General features: G+C 36.8%; 1 protein-coding gene across 1 annotated transcript in view; it reads left to right on the top strand.

Moving 5' to 3' along the window:
- LOC136139078 (leucine-rich repeat-containing protein 37A2-like) overlaps positions 1-22,397 on the top strand; it is a 40,902-nt gene that overhangs the window by 5,608 nt on the left and 12,897 nt on the right. The window contains exons 4-8 of the mRNA XM_065897993.1: positions 6,356-6,427; positions 9,685-9,756; positions 10,387-10,467; positions 16,449-16,520; positions 17,064-17,138. Of these exons, the coding sequence (XP_065754065.1) occupies positions 6,356-6,427; positions 9,685-9,756; positions 10,387-10,467; positions 16,449-16,520; positions 17,064-17,138 (372 nt within the window). The remainder of the gene's footprint in view (positions 1-6,355; positions 6,428-9,684; positions 9,757-10,386; positions 10,468-16,448; positions 16,521-17,063; positions 17,139-22,397) is intronic.

Below are 22,397 nucleotides of genomic sequence, written 5' to 3'. Positions count from 1 at the left end.
AGATTATGTCCAGTTTTCTTGTTACTTGCACTGCTGCAATGAATATCCTTGTACGTGCATTTTTGTGAGCCTGGTCGTTTATTTCTATAGAATAGTTATCTAGAAATGGGATTGTTGGGGTGAAGACTATTTAGGTATAAAATTTTAATTGCCTTCAAAAAATTTGTGCCAGAAAAAAAAAAAAAAGTTGTACCAGCTTATCCTCCACTCATCATGCTGTGATGACATTCATTTCCCCACACCCTTCCACCACTGGAGAGTCTCACTTTTTGGGTTTTTTTTTTGCTAATCTGACAGATGAATAAAAGGGGTCCTGTCTGAATTTGAATTTTCTTATTATTTGCGAAATTAAATATCTTTATATGTTTACTGAACATTTGTATTTTATCCCTGAATTGTCTGTCCTTTGCCCATTTTTCTGTTACTATTTTTTTATTGATTTGTAGAAAAAGTCAGTTTAGACACATAAGTTATTTTGGAAAAAAAAACATTCAAAGTAATTTTCATGACAGTCTGTGGTCATATCCTTAGTTCAACTTGAATAGATGTCATAAATGACTTCTGAATTAATAACAAAAGACATAACAGTCAATCTAAAAACTGGTATTATGACCACCCTTAAAGATATGCCCCCTTAGTCTGATATCTTATTGGTAATGAAAAAAATGCTAGAACCAAGCACTTTTTTAAATTTACAGATTTCCTAAATACTATATGTAGTTTATATTTCCCATGATAGTACCTAACTTGGAGATTTTATTTCCCAATCTTGTAAGAAAAATGAAAGTCATTTGGCACAAGAAATAGATAACTTAATTTCCTCTGGGAGTGGAGGGGGGTGGTAGACTGAGGGACAGAGGTAAGAGAAAAAGTTTGAATTGTGTGCTACATATTTTTGGAATTTTGAGATGTGAATATATATTACATATTTTTTAAAGATAAATTCAAATTAAAAATTTAATTTTTAAAAAGCATGTGTTTGTGAGGCGGTACACTATAACACGAGTCTGGTAAGGTTTGAAGATTTCTAAGTCAGCTTGAGGTTTATACCTTATAAGCAGAGGTTCCTAACTTGAGGTCAGTGGTTCCCCAAAGCAGAATTTCTTAACCTCCCTCCTGCTCCCCCGTGTATAACTCTTTGGCAAGCTGCAGAAGCTTATGTTCTTGGGATAATGTTTTAAAATGTATAATAAGTCAAAATATATACAAAAACAAAGGAAACCAACTATATTGAAATAGTTTTCAGAATTTTTAAAATTAGTGAAATAGTAATAAATATGCTTCTCTTAACACTTTAAATAACAAGATATAGTGGTAGGTCTAATAAATATTATAACTCCAGGGTAGTGATGAGAATAAATGATATTTTGTGGTATCTGCAGCATATACGTGATATGAAGTGACCTGTGATTTCTATTGGGGACCAAATTAACTATACTGCTGATCTACTGTGGTTCGTTGCCTACATTCATAATGGAAGGAAGTGCTGGTTTTAGTTAGAGATTTGTGAAAACTGAGATGTACTTTTATTTCCCATCCAAGGTTGGCACTCTGCATTCAGTCCTCTCTATTCACAGACCTCTGCCCTAAAAGGATGATCCACAAGTCGAAATTGCGTGCACACTTCTGCGTGTGTTCAAGAAAGTGCAGTTTTTTAGGGAAAAGCACCATTGCTTTTATGAAATTCTCAAAGGATTCTTGCCTCAAAAGATTGAGTCACAAATGTAGGGGAGAAAAAAGACATTTCTTTTCCCGTAATTATCCTCATGAGTGATGATAAACGGATAACTTGTTTTAAATAAAAGTATCTGATAGTTGATAATTTGTCACTTTCTGAATTCACTCAATAAATATTTTTCGAGTACGTACTATATGCCACGAACTGTTTTACATGCTAGGGTTACAGACCCAAGAATGAAACAGCCCAAGTATCCCAGTTCTCAGGGGGTTTACAGATAAATAGAAATAAGTATATAAGTATAATAAATAGATAGATATAATTTCAAGCATTGCTAAGTACTTTGGAGAGAAAGAAAGGAGGGGAAGGAGAGTAAATCAGTTCCAGAAAGGCCTATTGTTTGCATTATATATATAGTTAAATCAATCAAACAAACAAACTCTGAGCCCTCTCAATTTCCTACAAGATTCGGAGGTGGAGAGAAGGTTAATTGTCAGTAATACAGAATCAAGAATGAATGTGAAATTCAGAAGATTGCCTTAGACCTGAACCCTGGTCTTTCTTAAATGTTACTTCATGCCTAGTTTTGATATTTTCATGGTGTGAGAAAGTTTTAGATCTGGCTTTAACTCTGATTCCCCATAGTTTTAAAATATTTTCTTCAGTCAAAATGAATATTTGAAGTTCTACAGATTAATGTATTTTATTTCAGTTATTCAGTTATTGCTTATTTGAAGCCCCTTTTTGGGTAATTTTTTGGTGACTGACTCATTCTCAGTCTAAACTTTACTTCCAGGTTGAATTTACCATTGTTAGTTTTAAAATTTCTACTGTCCTGTCATGCAAACATCTTCACAGAAAGAAACCCAATTAATTTGAAATACATACTGTTTGGTTAGCCCCTGTCCAACCATGATATTCAAACTCTAACCAATCTGATATGGGCATCAGCCAATCAGAGAAGACAGTGCCGGAGAGAGTTGAGGACCAGCCCCATCTCTTTGCTGTACTTACTGAATCCTTGTCAACGTTCAAAATTATAATTAGTATATATGAGCTCCACTTTTGTGTAGCCTTTCTTCATACACCGTCATTTCCTGTGATGTTTGTATATCATTTATGGTATATACATACAGTTTTGTTATGCGATATGGGGAGGTAGAGTTTTTTCCTAGCTTTGATGGTATGAAAAGGGTTACCATACATGTCGTTGGACATATTGATTTGGTTTTTTTCTTTTTGAATCATTTCCATGGAAATATGAAACCACTACTTAGAGGTGAGAAAACAATCTTAACATCATCTGTTGACCATTCCCCCTAACATATATTCTGACAATCACTGCGATTCCTCCTAAAATGGTGAATTTCAAATTGAGGTCAGGGTCTTTGAATCATGCTCAGGGCTCCAAGAGTTCTTTGTGGGAATTGAAGTCTTTTGTGTTTTTGTTTTAGTGATCTTTTAAAAATGTGTGTGACTATATTCTCTATAATATGAACCACCTTAATAACTGAGTTGCAGAGTTTCCAGGTAGTAATATTTTAATTCTCATAAGCTATGAGTAAAGAATTAATTTATGAGCTGAAATTAAGCTATGAGATGGAATTAATATAAATATATGACCAAGAGACACCGTGAGTGAAAAGCAGAACGTTTTAAATGCAGAATTCAGTGGAGATAGTTTCACAAGGCAACATAACCTGTGCTCAGATCCCCAAGCCTCCTGAAGGATGTACCACTGTGAATATCACCTGCAAGGAAGGGAATTCTTCCAGGCAAGAGAAACCTACCTTTGACATCTTATAGAGTTTCTTCCGTACTGGCTCTCTCTACCACTCCCTCACTCCACTCTTGGGATACAGGCTATGTGCCTTCCTGCTTATCAGATATAAGAAACTGGTGCAAACCACCACCCCCTCCTCCCCGCAGCATGTTCCTAGTCTTTAGTGTGAGACCAGCGGAAGCAAAGTGCTTGACATTCCTCGGGCAGACCCAGGGGTCAGGCTTGACGGTGAATCCTTCTTGCTCCCTTCGTTCTGCATTCTTGAGAAGTCATTGGCTGGATCTTTCAGTTTCCTAATTTATTCTTTAACTGTCATTTCTGCTGCTCATATACTGAGTTCTTTTCTTATTATTGCTAACACTTTTCATTCGTATATTCCTGAGTTGATTAATGGATGTATTATCTGCTTACATCTGTCTGAGGGTAATAATTGTGCTGTCCTAAGGTTCTCTTGTGCTTTGTTAACTCTGATTCATTGGCTATAAGCTCTTATGTTTGTTTTTGTTTTCTGTCCTTAATGGAGTTGGCTTTCTCACATTGTTTGGTCATTCCTGAGTGTAATTCATCTTTGTAGTTGAGATTCTACTGCGTTTGTTTCCCAGCTTTAGGGGAGAAGTGAAATGAGCTGTTGGGGCTTATTACTCCCAATGGGTTCCCCTGAGAATAAGGCAGAGGTGGAAGGTGCCTTCTGGTGGCTAGTCAGGGAGTGCATACCTTTCTTCCAGGGTTCTGGGACCTTGTCCCCTTTATAACACCAATTGCTCCTGCCTAGAGGAAGACACCTTTTGCTGCCTGGACCAAGGAGGGAAGATGTGGGGTTGATGTGTGCTGTAGGCTGCTCCTACCACACTATTCCAACGGCTCACCCTGTAGGTAGCTCCGGGCCGTTTCTGGTAGGGGGGCATTTGTGCAGCTGCCCCCACACATTGAGCTAAGGTTGTGAATTTTATGTTATATCTTTTGTATTATTCTTAGCGATTTTGGTGGAAGTTGAAGGGGTGGAGACCTGACATGTTTCAACCTGCCAGCTTGAAATAGCACAACTTTTAGGAAACAGTTTTGTATCCCTAATACATCCTAGACAAACTCAGACAAATATGTATCAGGATACAAATACAAGAATGTTCAAAGCAGTACTGTTTTTAATAAATAAAAACTAGAAAAATCTCAGTCTACACCAACAGTTGAATGAATGAAGTGTGGTATAATCATACTCAGAAGTCATACACTTCATCAGAAACATAATGCAAGCCACATAAGTAATCTTAAGTTTTCTGATAGCCACTTAAAAATAAAATGAAACAGATGAAATATATGTTAATTTCTTTTACTTAACCCTTATATCCAAAATATTATCATTTTAACATGTACTCATTTTATACATTATTAATAATATATTCTACGTTGTTTTCATACTAAGTACTTTAAAATATCCAAAGTAATATCATATCTACATGTCTCAATATAAAAGTTAATGAGAGAGAGAGTCATGGACATATACACACTAACAAACGTAGTAAGGTAGATAGCTAGTGGGAAGCAGCCCATGGCACAGGGATATCGGCTCGGTGCTTTGTGACAGCCTGGAGGGGTGGGATAGGGAGGGTGGGAGGGAGGGAGACGCAAGAGGGAAGACATATGGGAACATATGTATATGTATAACTGATTCACTGTTATGAAGCAGAAACTAACACACCATTGTAAAGCAATTATACCCCAATAAAGATGTTAAAAAAAAAAAAAAGTTAATGAGAGAATCTACATTTCTTTCCCATACTAACTCTTTGAAATCACAATTTGGTTTCTAAATTTTACTACAAATACTTGATCGGTATTTATATTTCATAAAATTTACAGTCGAAAAAGTAATATCACATATGCAAATTGTTGCTAACATATTTTCCAATAATTACATTGAGTATCAGTTTTTTTTAATTTTAGAATAATTAAAGTTAATTAAATTAAAAATTCAACTCCTTAGTCACATTAGCCACTTTCAAATACTCAGAAGCCTCAGGTAGCTGGACATGCAACACTACATACTACAGGCAAAAATGAAATAATTTTACAAAATAGTGTTGAATGAAAGAAGCAATGTGGCAAATAATACATATAATATGATTCCACTTATATAAAGTTCAAGAACAAGCAAGACTAAACTGTGTTGTTTATGGCTGATAGAGAAAAGGCAAAACTACATTTAAAAAGCAAGGAAATTATTATTAAAGTCAGGATAGTGGTTACCTCTAGGAAGTCAGAGAGAGGGTTGTGACTGGAAAAGGGCACACAGGGGGCTTCTGGGATGCTGGCAGGATTCTTTCTTGACATGAATGGTGTTACGTGGGGATCTGTTTTGTAATTATTAAACAGTTGAACAGTTGTTCAATTGAATTATTGAAGTTATGTATATTTTATGCACAGATTAGTTTTCAAAAAAATTTTAATGGGGGAAAAATTCAGATGGCTTCATTTGCCCTGATACAGTTCTGTGTGGGACTTCCCATTAAGGTTTGGGGAAAGAGAGGAGGGAAGGGCAGCTCTGCAACGTTGATGCCACCCACAGCTGGGTTCTAACAGAGACTTTGTGATCTAGAGAGTAGACATTAACTATATGATTTGGTAGGAAGAGTGGGTGGTGTGTGTGTGTGTGTGTGTGTGTGTGTGCGTGTGCAGGCACATGTGCGTGATGGAGAGAGATGGACACAAAGGAGGACGTGAAAAGAAGGTATAAGTGAAAACAGAGCAGAAATCACCATCCCTAAATTAAATAAGAATTAGGTTGTTTAGGTGGCATCATTACCCAGCTTTCCTTCACATATAGGAGTTAGTCCTATGTAGTATATAGTTGTAGTTATTTTGCATTTTGATCCAGAGATAACCTTTTCATCTTTCAGAAATCTCAGTGAAAATTATTTGACTGAATTACATAAAGACTCATTTGAAGGCTTGCTACCCCTCCGATATTTGTAAGTTAATCATATTTATTTATGAGTTCTTATCTATAAAGTAGATTATCTATAAAGTAATTAAGGGGTTCAAGTTAGATAATCTCTTCAATTTCTTCTAGCAATAAACTTCTACAGCTCTGTAAGTCTGTGTAGGGCCCCAGCCCATCACTAGCCCTTAATATCTCCTATTCATTTTTAATTTTTTAATTATATAGGCAAGGTATAGATAGAAAAATACACTTTAGTTGTAGAGGAAAAGAGGTAATGAGGTCTGAGCAATTATAGACTCCCATATGAACCTTGTTATATAAGTGTTCATATAATCTCCACCTGTATTTATATTTTGTTTATGACCTATGCATCAAATGTGGCCCACAGTCCGTTTTTATACAGCCCATAAGTTAAAAGTGATTTTTAAAGGGCTGTAAATGAGAAAAAAAAGAAACGAAGAAAAATAAGTGACACACACTGTATGTGGCCTGCAAAGCCTAAAATATTTACTTATCTGGCCTTTACAGCAAAGGTTTGAAAAAGTTGGTTTAGTGAAATGAGAGGAATTAAAGTTAACCTCAAATTGTCACCTACAGGACAAGAAAATATAGACCCTTTACATTAATATGAATGCTATTAACTCATAACTTTGATAATTTAATCTAAATTGAATTAACATTTAAATATTAAATATTTATGCAGATGAATTATGTAAACAGTATTGTCAAGGGACTTCCCTGGTGGTCCAGTGGTTAAGACTTTGCCTTCCAATGCAGGGGGTGCGGGTTCGATCCCTGATCAGGGAGCTAAGATCCCACATGCCTCATGGCCACAAAACCAAAACATAAAAAAAAAGAAGCAATATGGTAACAAATTCAATAAAGACCTTAAAAATGGTCCACATCAAAAAAAAAAAATCTTAAAAAAAGAATGTGTATTGTTAAGAACACATTAAGTTACCAAAAGAACAAGCTGTTGTTGAGGATTTCAATGCAGGAATTGTGATGCCAATATTAAGAATGTTTAAGATGATGGTTAAGTGGTATATTTACAAATGTTTACACTAAATAAGCATATCAATAATGCCCCTAACAAAAATCTCTCCAGTCTTTTTTTTCTTGTTTTTTGTTTGTTTGGTTTGGTTTTGGGGCCACACCACAGGACTTGTGGGATCTTAGTTCCCGGACCAGGGATTGAACCCAGGTCCCCAGCAGTGGAAGCGCCCACTCCTAACCCCTGGACAGCCAGGGAATTCCCTCTCCAGCTTCTTTATCAAAGAGGAAATGCTTGCCTAGTATTTCTTTTTATTTAGGGATAAGGAGATAACAGTGTTTTTTGCTATAAAAGCTCAGTTTTTGTCCTTTGTCCATGGCATCCAAAGCTGTGTATGTCATTAATCCTTATTAAACCAATTAATGATCCTCTTTAGCAAATAGATTCTTCTTGCAAATGTTAAAGGCTTAAGGGAAGTGGGTATAAAGAGACTCACATGACCCTAAAAATAGTTCTTTTAATTATCAAACCTTCCAAGCCTTAAGGGACAATCACCTTTATATTAATCTCTTCTCTGCCATCTGGGCTCCAACCCTTACAAACACAGTTTGGAAAAAAACAAATAAGATAAGTGCTCAGTGGACAAGGCCCTTCATTACTTCTACTATGAAATACTTTATAATCTGATTATTTCACGTTAGCATAAGTATTCTCATTCTTAAAAAAAAAAAGCCAATCAATAAAAAAGCGAAAAAAGAATATGCTAATAAGCACTATGCCTAGTGTTGTAAACACGACGACGGGTAAGACAGGTTTCCTTTTAGCAGCTCATGATCTCACAGGGAAAATAAACATATAAGGTCAAACCATAATGACAAAGTGCTGTGGAGGCATCATGAAGTAATAAAATCACATTGCTTTTAAAACAGTCATTTCCTCCTTCTATCCACTCTCCAGCTATATTTTGATTTTATAAATATTTGAGTTTGCTTTAGGTCCACGCGTTGGCTTTAAACATGATAGACGATGCACATAAGCAGGATCTAGTCCATACTTTGAAGGAGTTTATGCTCAGAGGAAATGGGTTGCAAAAATAGCTATATTTAAAGAAAGAAATGAATATGGGCAATGAGAGCTATAAGTTGGTACTGGAGCACAAAAGAGGGAAAGAAGACTTCAAATTGCATCAGGGAAGATGTTACTAGAGCAATGCTCTTTAAATGGGACCTCAAAGGGCCATTGGGTATCAATGACAGACATCTTGGGAAGAATAAGCTTGCAGAAGGAAAGTGGGAGAAAGGCAGAACACAGGAAAAATACTCTGAGTACCTGTAGAGTACAAGTGGGAAGAGTAGGAGATGAGAGCCAGATCATCTAGGGCTTTGGAGGCCAAGCCAAGGATAACATGCCCAGCTACCATGTTACCACAGCAGGTCTTTAGGACAAGCTTGAGCCTGCAACAGAACCAACCACTGGGAGGGCTTGTGAAAACACAAGCTCCACCCCCATAGTTACTGATTCAAGAGGTCCCCAGTAGGGCTGAATATTTGTATCTTCAATAAATTCACAAGTGATGCTGGTATTTGAGAACAACTTCCAGAGAGTTAATCTGGGGATCGTGTGGAGGATGGCTTAGAAACGGAGAGCGAAGAGATGGAAACACCAGTCAGAAGACAGTTATACCCATCCAGGTGAAATGAGAGACTAAGCTGGAATCAATGGAAATAACATAGCTATAGTCAAGACTAGGTATTTTCGAATAAAAGTCAATATGATAGAAAGTGTAATACTGAATTAAAGTTACATATTAATTGAGAGGAGTAACTTCCTTTCAAGTTGTGTGAAAGGGTATCTTTTATTTCTTCTGGTAATGAATTGGCCTAGAAAAACAGAACTATACTGGGAAGTGTGTAAATATAAGAATATTTCTTTGAATATTAGAAATTATAATGATATATAGAGATAAAAACTTTGAGCTCATAATCTAGAATTTGATAAGACCACAAAAGGTGGAATCTAATCAATGCTTCTGCTCTCAGGAAAGATTACCTCCAAAATCTATCAAGATCTATAGTTGTATATTTAATTTATGAAGATCCTCAAGGTGAGACTCTTAAGAGAGGTAAAGGCAGGGTTAGGGGCTCTGGAAGGTCCAAATAATAACTCCTAAGGTTTGGAATTTAGACCAAAGCTTCTTATTTATTATTATCATTCTAACCTCTACTAGTTATTCCTACTAATTAGATATCTAATAGCTAATTGAAGCAATATTCTCCTTTTACTTTTCCTAGAGATTTATCCTGCAATAAAATACAGTCTATCGAAAGACGTACATTTGAACCACTACCTTTTTTGCAGTTTATGTAAGTTACAACTATAACTTCATTATATTTGGAATTTTTATAAAGCTTAATTTTTATAAAATTAATTTGTTACTCATTTTGAAATATAATTAAAATTCCTACTGAAATTTTGTAGCAAATCCTTTTTGTCTCTAGCAAAGCTTAGTGTGAGAGTTATTAAACGGATCAGAGTGAATCATTGTAGAGCAGTGGTTCTCAACCAGGGTGATTTTGCACGCAGGTGACATTTGGTAGTGTCTGGAGACATTTTTGCTTGTCAGAACTGTATATGCTCCTGGCATCTAGTGGACAGAGGCCACAGATGCTACTAAACATCCAACAGTGTACAGGAGAGCCTCCCACAGCAAAGAATTATCCAGCCCAAAATGTCAATAGTGCTGCCTTTCTAGAGAAATAAAGATCACTTAACACAAGTATTTAATGAGCATTTACTATTTTGTATCTAATGCACCACATATAAAATCATGAAAGTATAAATCATAGTATCTTCCACAGTGAGATTTCATTAGTGTATGGAGGGAGTAGAGATGTTATGTTTCATCATATGTAAATTAGAATTATTGCCAAACGATAACTGTTCTGAAAGAATATGTATTTTTCTTCTTCTTTTGCTTGTGTCTCTTTTTGTAGAAATCTTGGTTGCAATTCACTCACAGAACTGAGCTTTGGAACGTTTCAGGCCTGGCATGGAATGCGCTTTTTACACACGTTGTAAGTGAAAAAGAAGATGAATACATGTAAAAAACTGTGTGTAAAAACACCATGAAGTTATTGGTTAGCTCGGTGTAAGCCCAGTTTGAATTCTGGAAAGTATGTCTTGAGAGCCATTTATTTTTTTTTCAAATGAGGAAACTAAGGTACAAAGAGGCCAAGAGACTTGTTTAACCCATATATATGTAACGCTCTGCTTTCCATAGTACTGATCTTTGGCACGGGCAATAAAAGGCACCCAGCAAAAACGCTCAGATTAGCGTTGTCATGGAATCCCACTGATGCCTCTCCACTATGCGAGTGGTCCGTGAAGTTCCGCTTTTGAATTTAACTTTGATTCCTGCTCATGTGCAAAGTTCCTAACTGCTTAAAAGGTATGCAACCCAGAGCTGCAAAGAACTAAGTTTAGCACCCAGTTCTTCAGGGAGCAAAAGGTGTGGGTGCTTCCCCAACCATTATTAGCTCTTTTAAATGGTAAAGCAGAAAGAACTCCTGAACACACACCACAGGGCTCTCCCCAGCCACCCAGAACATTATTTTTCAAAAAGCATATATCTCTGAAGTGAATTATCTGTTGCCAGTAGGAACCTTTGCGGTATGGAAAAAGATGTTGTGTTCAGCTGTAGTGTGAAAAATATAAGGAAAATACATTGTTGTAGCCTAATTCAATATACTTTCTTTGCTGACTACTCTTCAATAAGAAGTGTGGGTTTTACACCCCTTCAGCTCAAAAATTCTGTGATTTCTCATGACACAAGGAAATGATAGTGGGTACGTTCAGTGGCCCGAAGGCGATTTTAGACTCAAGGTAAAGAGCTCTTCTACACCTGGCTTTGGAAAAGACTCTCTTACCTGTCTTGTGGTTCAGAAATCCAGTTTCACACAGTTCACACATTTTGGTTAATGAAGGTGTTGAGGCTGTGTCTGGAGCTGGATTAGCAATTCCTGCAGATGCCTATCTTTAGCGGCCTCCTTCCTTTCCCTTGTTAGTTTGCTGATGCCTACCTTGGGGAGAGAGCACCAGGGTCAGGTTTTCTTTTGCCAGCACAACGGAGAGCAGGCTCATGACACCCCTTCACCAGGAGATTTTAGTAGCGTCAATACAACGTCTTAAACTCACCACCTTTCCTAAACATCCTATAACACCAAGAGTTCCTTATAAGCATCTGAGTTTCACTATAGTTATGTAGGCAACCCAGGAAAATACATTGTGGAAATAAATAAATAAATCACAGTTTAAAAATTAATGAATTCATTCAAAAACATTCCCTGAGTGTCATGCCCACTGTGTGTCACCACTGTACTAGCTGCTGGGGATACAAAGACGCATAGGGCAGGGACTTTGTCCCCAAGAAGCTTTCATGCTGGAAGGAGAAAGATGGATGTTGATGGGAAAACATATATGAGAGCCATATATGGCTCTTGTGGTCTTCTAGCATCTATGCAGCAGGGTAACAAGGTGAGGGAGGGGAGTGATGAAGTAGAAAATGGGTGGTAAGTTAGAAAAAATTTGTAATGGAAGAGGCACCAACTTGTTCCTTTGGAATTTGTGTGCCTCTTAAATGACAGAAAAAGGTAGTGAAAGAATCAGAACTATCTGGTGTTGGAAAGAAATTAGTACTCGACTCCTAAAACTCGTTCACAGTTACTCTCAAAAGATTGTCCCAGTATAGTCAGTCTTTGTTTGGGGCTAAGTCTTTCTAATAGAAAAAGCTAATTTGCTTCAGGAAACATTTGCCATGATGAGATATAAACTTTATTGCATCTCTTTCCAAAGGCAAGCCACCAAGGGAAGATGCCACCCTGTTAGGTCATTTTACTACCCTATAATCACGTATTACTGGGGTGTTTATAAGTTGCCTGCATTAAATAAGTTTGGAAAAAGGCCCCAGCTGAGGTGGATTTATCACAAATTCAATGAAGCTTAGGTTTCCGGGCTCCTCACCTGCATAGCTCCCTTGCAAGGTCTTCAGAGGGGTCCTAGCAGTTTTTGTATTCATAACTTTGCATGTTTTTATTAGATATGATTTCCCAAAGTAGATGAGGTTCAGGCCCCACAAAACCTTGATTCATCACTGGGTTTCAGGTAATTGTAAGACAGTAGGTTTCTTGAATGAAGCCTCGATGTTATTGACAAGCTAAGGTGAAGTAGTTAGCAGTGTGGTAGTCTATTTTAAATCCGAAATCTACCTCAAAGATGAGCCAAGAGCTTATTCGTTAATAAAGTACCACTCTTTGAATGGTGGTAGTAATCATATCTCTTTCAGATAAAATCAGGAATGAAATATATTATGGAAAACCAGCAGTGGTTGATGATCCTAAATGTTAAGTATACTTTTTTTTTCCTGACTTTAAAGTGTTTCTCCTTCATTCACCTATGCAGGTGCAGACTGATGGCTTATTTTTAAAAATTCTTTTAGTCACTTCATTGGTTCTAACAATACAAGCTCCATGATTTTAGGAACTGAAGAACTCTACAATGTAGAAAGTCTATGTAACTTAACCAGTCAGAGCACATTCACATGCTGGCTTGTCTGTGGTACATCAATATTGTACCAAGAACATAAGCACTGTGAGAGAATAAGAGGAAAATCAAAGCCTTATTATCCCTATTGAATTATTTACCCCATTGTTGAGAATATCAGTGAGGGAGGTGAGGCCACACCATGAAGGCAAATTGAGCTGTGGTCACAGAGCCGCCCTAATGCTCCCCCATTCAGCTAGCCTTGGTTTCCTTTCGATAGCTATGTACACACAAAAGCTTACACACTTCAGGGTGCTGTCATCGCTTTTTGCTATGTACTAGAATCCTGGCTGCTTCTCAGATTTACAAAGGCATAAACGCTAAAAACAAAAATAACTTGGGTCTGCCCTTTGGGGTGATTCAGGGTGGCTGTTTTATTTGTAATACTTCAAAATTTTGAGATTTTCACACCTAGCAACTACTATACTTTTCTTCTCCCAACTGCATCTTATTCTTCCCACCTGTAGTATTTTCTCCCATGCTGTATGTTTTCTCACTTTCTTGATAGTGTCCTTGGAAGCACAACCTTTTTAATTTTTATGAAATCCAACTCATCCATTTTTCCTTTGGTTGTTTGTGCTTCTGGTGTCATATCTAAGAAACTGTTGTCTAATGCGAGGTCATAAAGATTTACTCCTGTGTTTTCTTCTAGGAGTTTTATAGCCTTAGCTCTTACATTTGGATATTTGATCCATTTGGAGTTAATTTTCATATACGATGTGAAGTGTAGGATTCCAGCTTCATTATTTTGTGTGTGGATGTACAGTTGTCCCAGCATCATTTGAAAAGACTGTTCTTTCCACATTGAATTGTTTTGGCACCCTTGTTGAAAATCAATAGACCATAAATTGGAGGGTTTATTTCTATACTGTCAGTTCTGTTCCATTGATTTACATGTCTGTTCTTATTCCAGTACCACGCTGTGATTGCAGTAGCTTTGGACTGAGTTTTGAAACCAGGATGTGTGAGTCCTCCCACTTTGTACTTTACCAACATTGTTTTGGTTTATTCTGTTTCCTTTAATTGCTATATGAATTTTAGAATTAGCTTGGCAGTTTCTGGAAAGAAGTCAGCTGGGATTTTGATAGGAATTGCAATGGAACCATAGGTCGATTTGGGAAATTAGTGAAATTAGTGAAATTTTAATAAGATTATCTTCCAGTCCATGAATCCAGCATGTCTTTATATTTATTTAGATCTTCTTCAATTTCTTTCAACAGTTTTGTACTTTTCAGTGTGAATCTTGCACTTACTTGGTTAAATTTTTCCATAAGTATTATATTTGTTTTGATGCTGTTACACGTGGAATTGTTTTCTTAATTTCTTTTCTGGATTACTCATTGCTGGTGTGTAGAAATAATATTGATCTTATATCCTACAACCTTGCTGAACTCATTTATTAATGCTAACAGTTATTTTCCTAGATTCCCAGGAATATGTCTTGTGGTCTTCCAGTTTCCCAGGAATACATTGGAACATTTCAAAGTCTCTGTGGACATTTCATTCCTCAGCTTTTCTTTTTAAGCTTTTCGGTTGGGCTGTTTTTTGCCCCCAACTCTTATCCATTGCCTCATGCAACCACCATGTTAAAATATTTGCTTGAAAATGTTTTTCAGAAATGCCACCTGAGGAGAGGCTTTTCTCACTAGACAGCTCTGAGTCAGCTCAATGGCAAGCCTTTCAAGTGAGGTCTTCCAGGGGACCACCAGACATGTAAAACAATGACAGTTCTTTGGGAATGAGGCTTTGAAGGACCTCCCAGTCCATGCTGCTCCTTCTGGTACCAGGGATGTGGGCTGTTTCTCAAGGCTACCACTGGCATGGAAAGCAAAGTTCAAGGACAAGTTAAAGCAACACAGATCTCATTTTTCTTACACAAATTAATTTGTTTTCTTTGAATAAATTGCTCCCCAATTTGCTGCCAGCATGTTGGTTAAATTTCCAGAGTTCAGAAGTTGATTCTGACCATTTTTGCCAGTTTTGTTGTTGTAGTTATTGTTATTTTTGCTTCTATGGAGGGATGAATTTTCAGATGTCCTTCCTCCATCATTTTTACTGATTTTCCTGCAATTAAAAAAAAATCTATAAAGTCTCAATGTCCATACACTAATTAAATATTTCTCATGAGAGATGATTAAGGTAAAAATAAATAAAAAGAGAAAATATAATTCTCATAGAGGCTTTCCCAGATGGGTAGATGAAGTTTGAAAAGGTATTTCTATATTTAGTGCTCTGCAAATTAAGGTTAAAGTAACAGATGTTTTAACACCCCCCCCCCTTTTCTTTTCATTCAGGTTAAACACAGGCTTTAGAGTCAGAACTAAGTTCAAATTCTAGCTCGGCTTCTTACTAGCTTGATGACTTACGACAAGTTATGTAACTTCTCTGTGCCTCAGTTTCCTCATTTGTACAATGGTGTAATATATATATCACATAAGGTTACTGTGAGGATTAAATGTTAAGTGCTGATCACAGATGCCTGGCAACCCAAAATATATTAGTTTTGATAATTATCTTTATAATATTCTGCAAAACTACGCTAATAATTCTTGAGTAGAGTTAACCTAAAGTCAGATATTCTTTTCTTCCTGTTTCTTTTGGGTTTTTTTCCTCCCCTTATTTGTTTTAAAGAACTAAGAAAAAAAAAAAGAAAGAAAGAAAGAAAGAAAAAACTGAGAAGAAAATCTATTCCAGGATTTTGGAATAAAATTTTGTTCCCCAAAATTAATTTGTTTATTTTATTGATATATAAACAAAATGTTATTTATTTATTCAGTAAACATTTATTAAATAACTAGTAAATACTAGGCACTATGTCAGTCACAGGAATAAAAATGACAATAAAGTGTGACCTCTGCTCTCAAGTTGCTGACAATCTAGGAGAGTGACAAGTAAACAGCTGATTGCATACACAGTAACAAAGGCTATGATACAAGAATACACACGGGACTATGTGATGGGAGTATGGCTTTCACCAGTTCCTCTTGGATTTATCTCTTCTTCTTTGGCTCCAGAACCAAGGAATTAGCCCTATTTTTGTCTTTAGCTGGGTAGTTTAAATCATGAAATTTAAAAAAATTTGTAGAGATGAGAGAAAAACACCTTGAATTATGGAAGACACTAGAAATAGTACTTTTTTACAGAGCAAGGGCTTCCTACCAGCATAGTCACTTCGAGGGTTTTTAACCTAAAAAGTTCTTTGGCATATTTTTTCTTTGCTGGCCACTTTTTTTCTATTTTATTGTTTGTTTGCTTGCTTCTCTTCTCCACTTTATCATCTAGAGACCTGGGTAGTTCCCAGTGAAAGAGTGTTTTACAGATTCTAAGGGTGATTTATAGGTAAAGACAGAAAATGATTTTTTTTTAACCTTCAAGTTCCATACCAAAAAAAATGAATATAAGCTTTCATGGAAGTAATTGAAAATGCAGATAATTTTAATTCCACTCCATTTTTCAGAATTCTCAATCGTAATCCTTTGACAACAGTTGAAGATTCTCATCTTTTTAAATTGCCAGCATTAAAGTATTTGTAAGTATTGCAACAGTTTCATGGCTCATGAGATAATTTCTGCTCCTTTTTACTTTCGTCAAAGATTGAGTACTTTAGCTAAAAAGTCATAATTTAGATTTTAACTGGGTTATTGAAAATAAGAGTTATTGGCAAAGAAAAGGATTAAGAAAAAATATATATGGATAAGACAGCCCCCAGAGTATGAAAACAGTGTTGAAGAACACATATAGATATGGAACATGTAGATGCATATAGGAATATTATTTATCCCAGAAAGAAAAAAGGAATAAGGGGTACATTATTTTTTTTAAAGAGTGATCAAAAGAGGTAGATGCAATTGAAAATGAGAAGTTAGGATAACAGAAAATGATTGTACTGTTCAGCACCAAGGTCATTAATTTTATGATGCAAACTTAAATTTCTTCAATAAGAGCTGTTTTGGATTATCATCCATGGCAAGTAAGAAGCCAGAATTGAAGTAATCACATGTTAAGTATCTTTTTAAGTTTAGAACTTTTGTCTTTGGGTTTTCTGTCACGCCTGTTTGGGCTTCTCCTTCAGAGACATGGGAACAACACAAGTGTCACTTACAACAATTGAAAGCATCCTCATGATGACCCTTGAATTGGAAAAACTGTAAGTTGATTTTTCTTACATTTATTTTCACTCAGTTGTTTTTTTAGGTTTGTTTTATTATTTTCTTAAGTCAGGCCTATTTATGTATAATTTTCATTTAACAAAATTCACTATTTTTAAATATACAGTGTGATGTGTTTTGACAAACGTATAGTTCTGTAGCCACCACCACATTTGAGGTAAAGAAAACTTCTGCACTCTCAAAAGACTGCTCATGTCCCTCTGTAGTCAATCCATCCTCCTCTCTCTACCAGCCCCTGGCAACCACCGATCTGATTTTTGTCTGTATAATGTTGCCTTTTCCAGGATATTTTATGAATGAAATCATGTGGTATGTAGCTTTTTGTTTCTGGCTTCTTTCACTTAGCCCATCTGTTTGGAGATTCATCTGTTTTGTTGCACCTGTCAGTAGTTCATTCCTTTTTATTGGTGAGCAGTATTCTAGTTGACTGGATACACGGTTTGTTTACGCATTCGTCGTTTGATGAACATTTGAGTTTTTTCTAGTTTTTTGGCTATGATGAACAAAGCCTCTGAAAACAGTCACATGTGTGTCTGAACATATGTTTTGTGCGAGCATATGTTTTCATTTCTTTGGGGTAAAATCCCTAAGGGTGGGATTGCTTCATCATATGCTAACTGCATATTTAACTTTTTAAGAAACTGCTAGACTGTTTTCTAAAGTGCCTGTGCCAGTTTGCTTCCCCACTGGCAGTCTATGAGTGTTGCAGTTGCTCCACATCTTCACCTGATTCTTATATTTAAAAAAAAAAATTTTAGCCTTTCTAGTAGGTGTATAGTTGCATCTCATGGTTTTTGCCACATTTTGCGTTTCTGTAATAGCTGATGATGTTGAGGGTCTATTCATGTGCAAATATATTTTAAAATGAAGTGTCTGTTCAAATCCATTTTTTTTTTTTTTTTTTTTTTTTTTTTGCGGTACGCGGGCCTCTCACCGTTGTGGCCTCTCCCGTTGCAGAGCACAGGCTCCGGATGCGCAGGCTCAGCGACCCAGCTGCTCTGTGGCATGTGGGATCTTCCCAGACTGGGGCACGAACCCGTGTCCCCTGCATCGGCAGGCCGACTCTCAACCACTGCGCCACCAGGGAAGCCCTCATCTGTTTTGTTCTAGAAGTTTTATGTTTTACATTTAGATCTTTGAACCAATTTGAGTTCATTTCTGTATATGGTTTGGATGGAAGTTCTTTTTTTTTTTCTTTTTCACCTGGATATTCAATTTTTCCAGTATCATTTGTTGAAAAGACTATCGTTTCTCCACTTAAATACTTTTGAACCTGAAAGTCAGTTCTCCACATCTCTCTTCTTTCTATTCTGTTCCTTTGATCTTTTTGTCTATCTTTACACTACTATCACAATGTCTTAAAGGTGTAGCTTCATAAGCCTTGAAATCAGTTACTGTTAGTTCTTCAACTTTGTTCTTTTTCAAAGTTGTTTTAGTTATTCTAAATTTTATTTCCATATGAATTCTAGAATTAGCTTGTCAATTTCTATAGAAAAGCCTACTGGGATTTTGATCTATAAATCGATTTGGGGAGAATTGATGTCTCAACAGTATTGAATCTTCTGATCCATGAATACTTTATATCTCTCCATTTATTTAGGTCTTCCTTAATTTCCCCCAGCAACATTTTACAGTTTTCAGTGTGCAAGTCTTTTACATCTTTCGTCAGATTTATTCTAAATATTTTATATGTTTGATTCTATTATACGTGGTATTTTAAAACTTTGATCTCTGATTGTTTGTTGATATAAATTAATCTTTTTGTATGTTGATCGTGTACCCTGCAAACTTGATAAACTCATTTGTTAGTTCCAGTAGTATTTTAGTAGATTCTATCAGGTTTTCTACATAATCATGTTATCTGCAAATAAAGATAGATTTACTTCTTCCTTTCCATTCTGAATATCTCTTTTCTTTTTGTTGCCCTATTGCACTGGCTAGAACCTTCAGTGCAATGTCAAATAGAAGTAATGAGAGCAGACATCCTTGCCTTTGTCCTGATCCTGGAGAGAAAGTATTTTGTCCTTCACCATTAAATATGATGTTAGGTATTTTGTAGAAGTCATTTATCAAGTTGAGGAAGTCTCCTTCCTTTCCTAGTCTAATGAGGGCTGTTCTTTTCTTTAATCTGGAATGGATGTTAGATTCTTTCATTCTTTTCCTGCATCTATTGCAATGACTATGTGATTTTCCCCTTCTTTTCTTTTCTTAATTTGTTTACTTATTTTTGGCTGCATTGGGTCTTCTTTGCTGCATGCAGGCTTTCTCTAGTTGTGGCGAGCAGGGACTACTCTTCGTTGCAGTATGCAGGCTTCTCATTGCGGTGGCTTCGCTTGTTGCAGAGCACTGGCTCTAGGTGCACGGGCTTCACTAGTTGTGGCACATGGGCTCAGTAGTTGTGGGTCACGGGCTCTAGAGCACAGGCTCAGTAGCTGTGGTGCACAGGCTTAGTTGCTCCGTGGCATGTGGGATCTTCCCAGACCAGGGTTCAAACCCATGTCCCCTGCACCGGCAGGTGGATTCTTAACCACTGCCCCACCAGAGATGTCCTGATTTTTCTTTTTTAGTGTACTAAGTTGGGTAAGTTGATTTTCAAATATTAAAGCAACCTTTCATTCTTGAGATAAACCCCACTTGGTCATGATGTATCATCTTTTTATATATTATTGGATTTGATATGCTAAAATTTTGTTAAGAATTTTTGCCTCTGAATTCATGAGAGATATTGGTCTATAGTTTTCTTGTAATGTCATTGTCTAATCTTGGTATAGTGAAAGTTGGCCTTATAAATAAGTTGGGAAGTATTCCCTTCTCTTCAAGTTTCTGGTAGAGTTTGTGTACAATTGGCATTATTTTATTCCTTAAGTGTTCGGTAGAATTTATCAGTTAAGCCACCTGGACTTGACGCTTTCTTTGTTGGAAGGTTTTAAACTGCATATCCAATTTCTTTAATATCTTTATTCTTGAATAAACTTTACTAGTGCATGTCTTTCAAGGAATTTGTCCATTTCATCTTGAATTTATTGGTATAAAGTATTCTATAATATTCTCTTATTGTCCTTTTAATATTTATAGTACTTTTCTATTTTGCAGTTTATTTATTTCTACTTTGATCTTTATTGTGTTCTTTCTTCTCTTACTCTGTGATTAATTTGCTCTCGTTTTTCCAGTTTAAGATGGAAGTTGAGGAAGCTGAGTACAGCATTAGCAATATCCCACATATTGACATAATATGTTTTCAGTTTCAGTGAGTTCAAAATAGTTTTTGATTTCCCTTTTGATTTCTTCTTTGACCACAAAGTTACTCAGAATTGTGTTGTTTAGTTTCCAAATATTTGGAGCTTTTTCAGCATTTTTAATTTCTAATTTAATTCCATTGTGGTCAGAGACATATACTGATTGACTAAAATCCTTTAAAAATTTTTTTAAAGTATTTTTTTAAGTTATTTTTTTGCTGCGTTGAGTCTTTTTTGCTTTGCCTGGGCTTTTTCTAGTTGCGGCGAGCAGGGGCTACCCTTCGTTGTGGTGCACCGGCTTCTCATTGGATGGCTTCTCTTGTTGCAGAGCACAGTCTCTAGGTGCGTGGGCTTCAGTAGTTGTGGCACACAGGCTCTAGAGTGCAGGCTCAGTAGTTGTGGTGTACGGGCTTAGTTGTTCTGCAGCATGTGGGATCTTCCCTGACCAAGGATTGAACCCGTGTCCCCTGCGTTGGCAGGCAGATTCTTAACCACTGAACCACCAGGGAAGTCCCAATTCCAGTATTCTTAATCTTTTGTGTAGATCCATATTCCAATCTGGTGTCATTTTCCTTCTGCTTAAAAATACTTCTTTTAACATTTCTTATAGTGAAAGTTTACTAGTAATGAGTTCTTTCAGCTTTTGTATGTCTGAGATAGTCTTTATTTTGCTTTTGTTTTGACAGATGTGGGTACAGAATTCTAGCTTGATAGAATTCAATTCACTACTTTAAAGATGTTATTCCACTGAGTTCTCGTTTACATTGTTTCCAACAAGAATTCTGCTGTCATTGTTATCTTTGTTCCTCTGTATGTAGTGTATAGTTTTTTCCTCTGGCTGCTTTTAAATTTTTCTCTTTATTGCTGGTTTTGAGCAATTTGATTATTTTTTGTGCCTTGGTGTAGTTTTGTCCATGTTTCTTATGCTTAAAGTTCATTGATCTTCTTGGCTTTGTGTGGTTTTTTGTTTGTTTTTTGCGGTACGCGGGCCTCTCACCGCTGCAGCCTCTCAAGTTGCGGAGCACAGGCTCTGGACACGCAGGCCCAGCGGCCATGGCTCATGGGCCAAGCCGCTCCACAGCATGCGGGATCCTCCAAGACCGGGGCACGAACCCACGTCCCCTGCATCGGCAGGCGGACTCTCAACCACTGCGCCACCAGGGAAGCCCACTTTGTGTGTTTATAGTGTTTACTAATGTAGAAAAATTTGGGGTATTATTTCTTCAAATTTTTGTATTTCTCCTCTCCTTCATGGACTCTAAGTACACATGTATTAGACCACTTGAAGTTGTTGCACAATTTGCTGATGCTCTATTCATTTGTGTTGTTGTTTTGTTTTGTTACACGTTTTGTTTCATTTTGAATAGCTTCTATTACTATACCTTAATGTTCACTGACCCTTTCTTCTGCAGTGTCTAATCTGCCATTAACCTCATTCAATGTCTTTTTCATTTAGACATTGTTTTTAATCTCTAGAAGCTCAATTTGGGTCTGTTTTACATTTTCCATGCCTCTACTTAACATTTTGTGTTTCAGTTCAGTGTCTGGGTTTCTTAACAACTGAAATACAGTTCTAATAACTTCTCTTCATGTATAATAACTTTTTTTTTTTTTTTTTTTGTGGTACACGGGCCGCTCACTGTTGTGGCCTTTCTCGTGGTGGACCACAGACTCCGGATGCGCAGGCTCAGGAGAGCCCCATGTGTAATACCTTTTTTTTTTTTTTTTTTTTTTTTGCGGTACGCGGGCCTCTCACTGTCGTGGCCTCTCCCGTTGTGAAGCACCGGCTCCGGACGCGCAGGCCCAGTGGCCATGGCTCACGGGCCCAGCCGCTCCGCGGCACGTGGGATCTTCCCGGACCGGGGCACGAACCCGGGTCCCCTGCATCGGCAGGCGGACTCTCAACCACTGCGCCACCAGGGAAGCCCTGTAATACCTTTTTAAATGTTCTTTTCTACCAATTCTAACATCTGCGTAGATTATGGGTTAGTTTTGATTGGT

The sequence above is a fragment of the Phocoena phocoena genome, chromosome 19, assembly GCF_963924675.1.
Source record: "Phocoena phocoena chromosome 19, mPhoPho1.1, whole genome shotgun sequence".
In the NCBI taxonomy this organism is placed as follows: Eukaryota; Metazoa; Chordata; class Mammalia; order Artiodactyla; family Phocoenidae; genus Phocoena; species Phocoena phocoena.
This window is presented reverse-complemented; position numbering and strand designations above follow the sequence as displayed.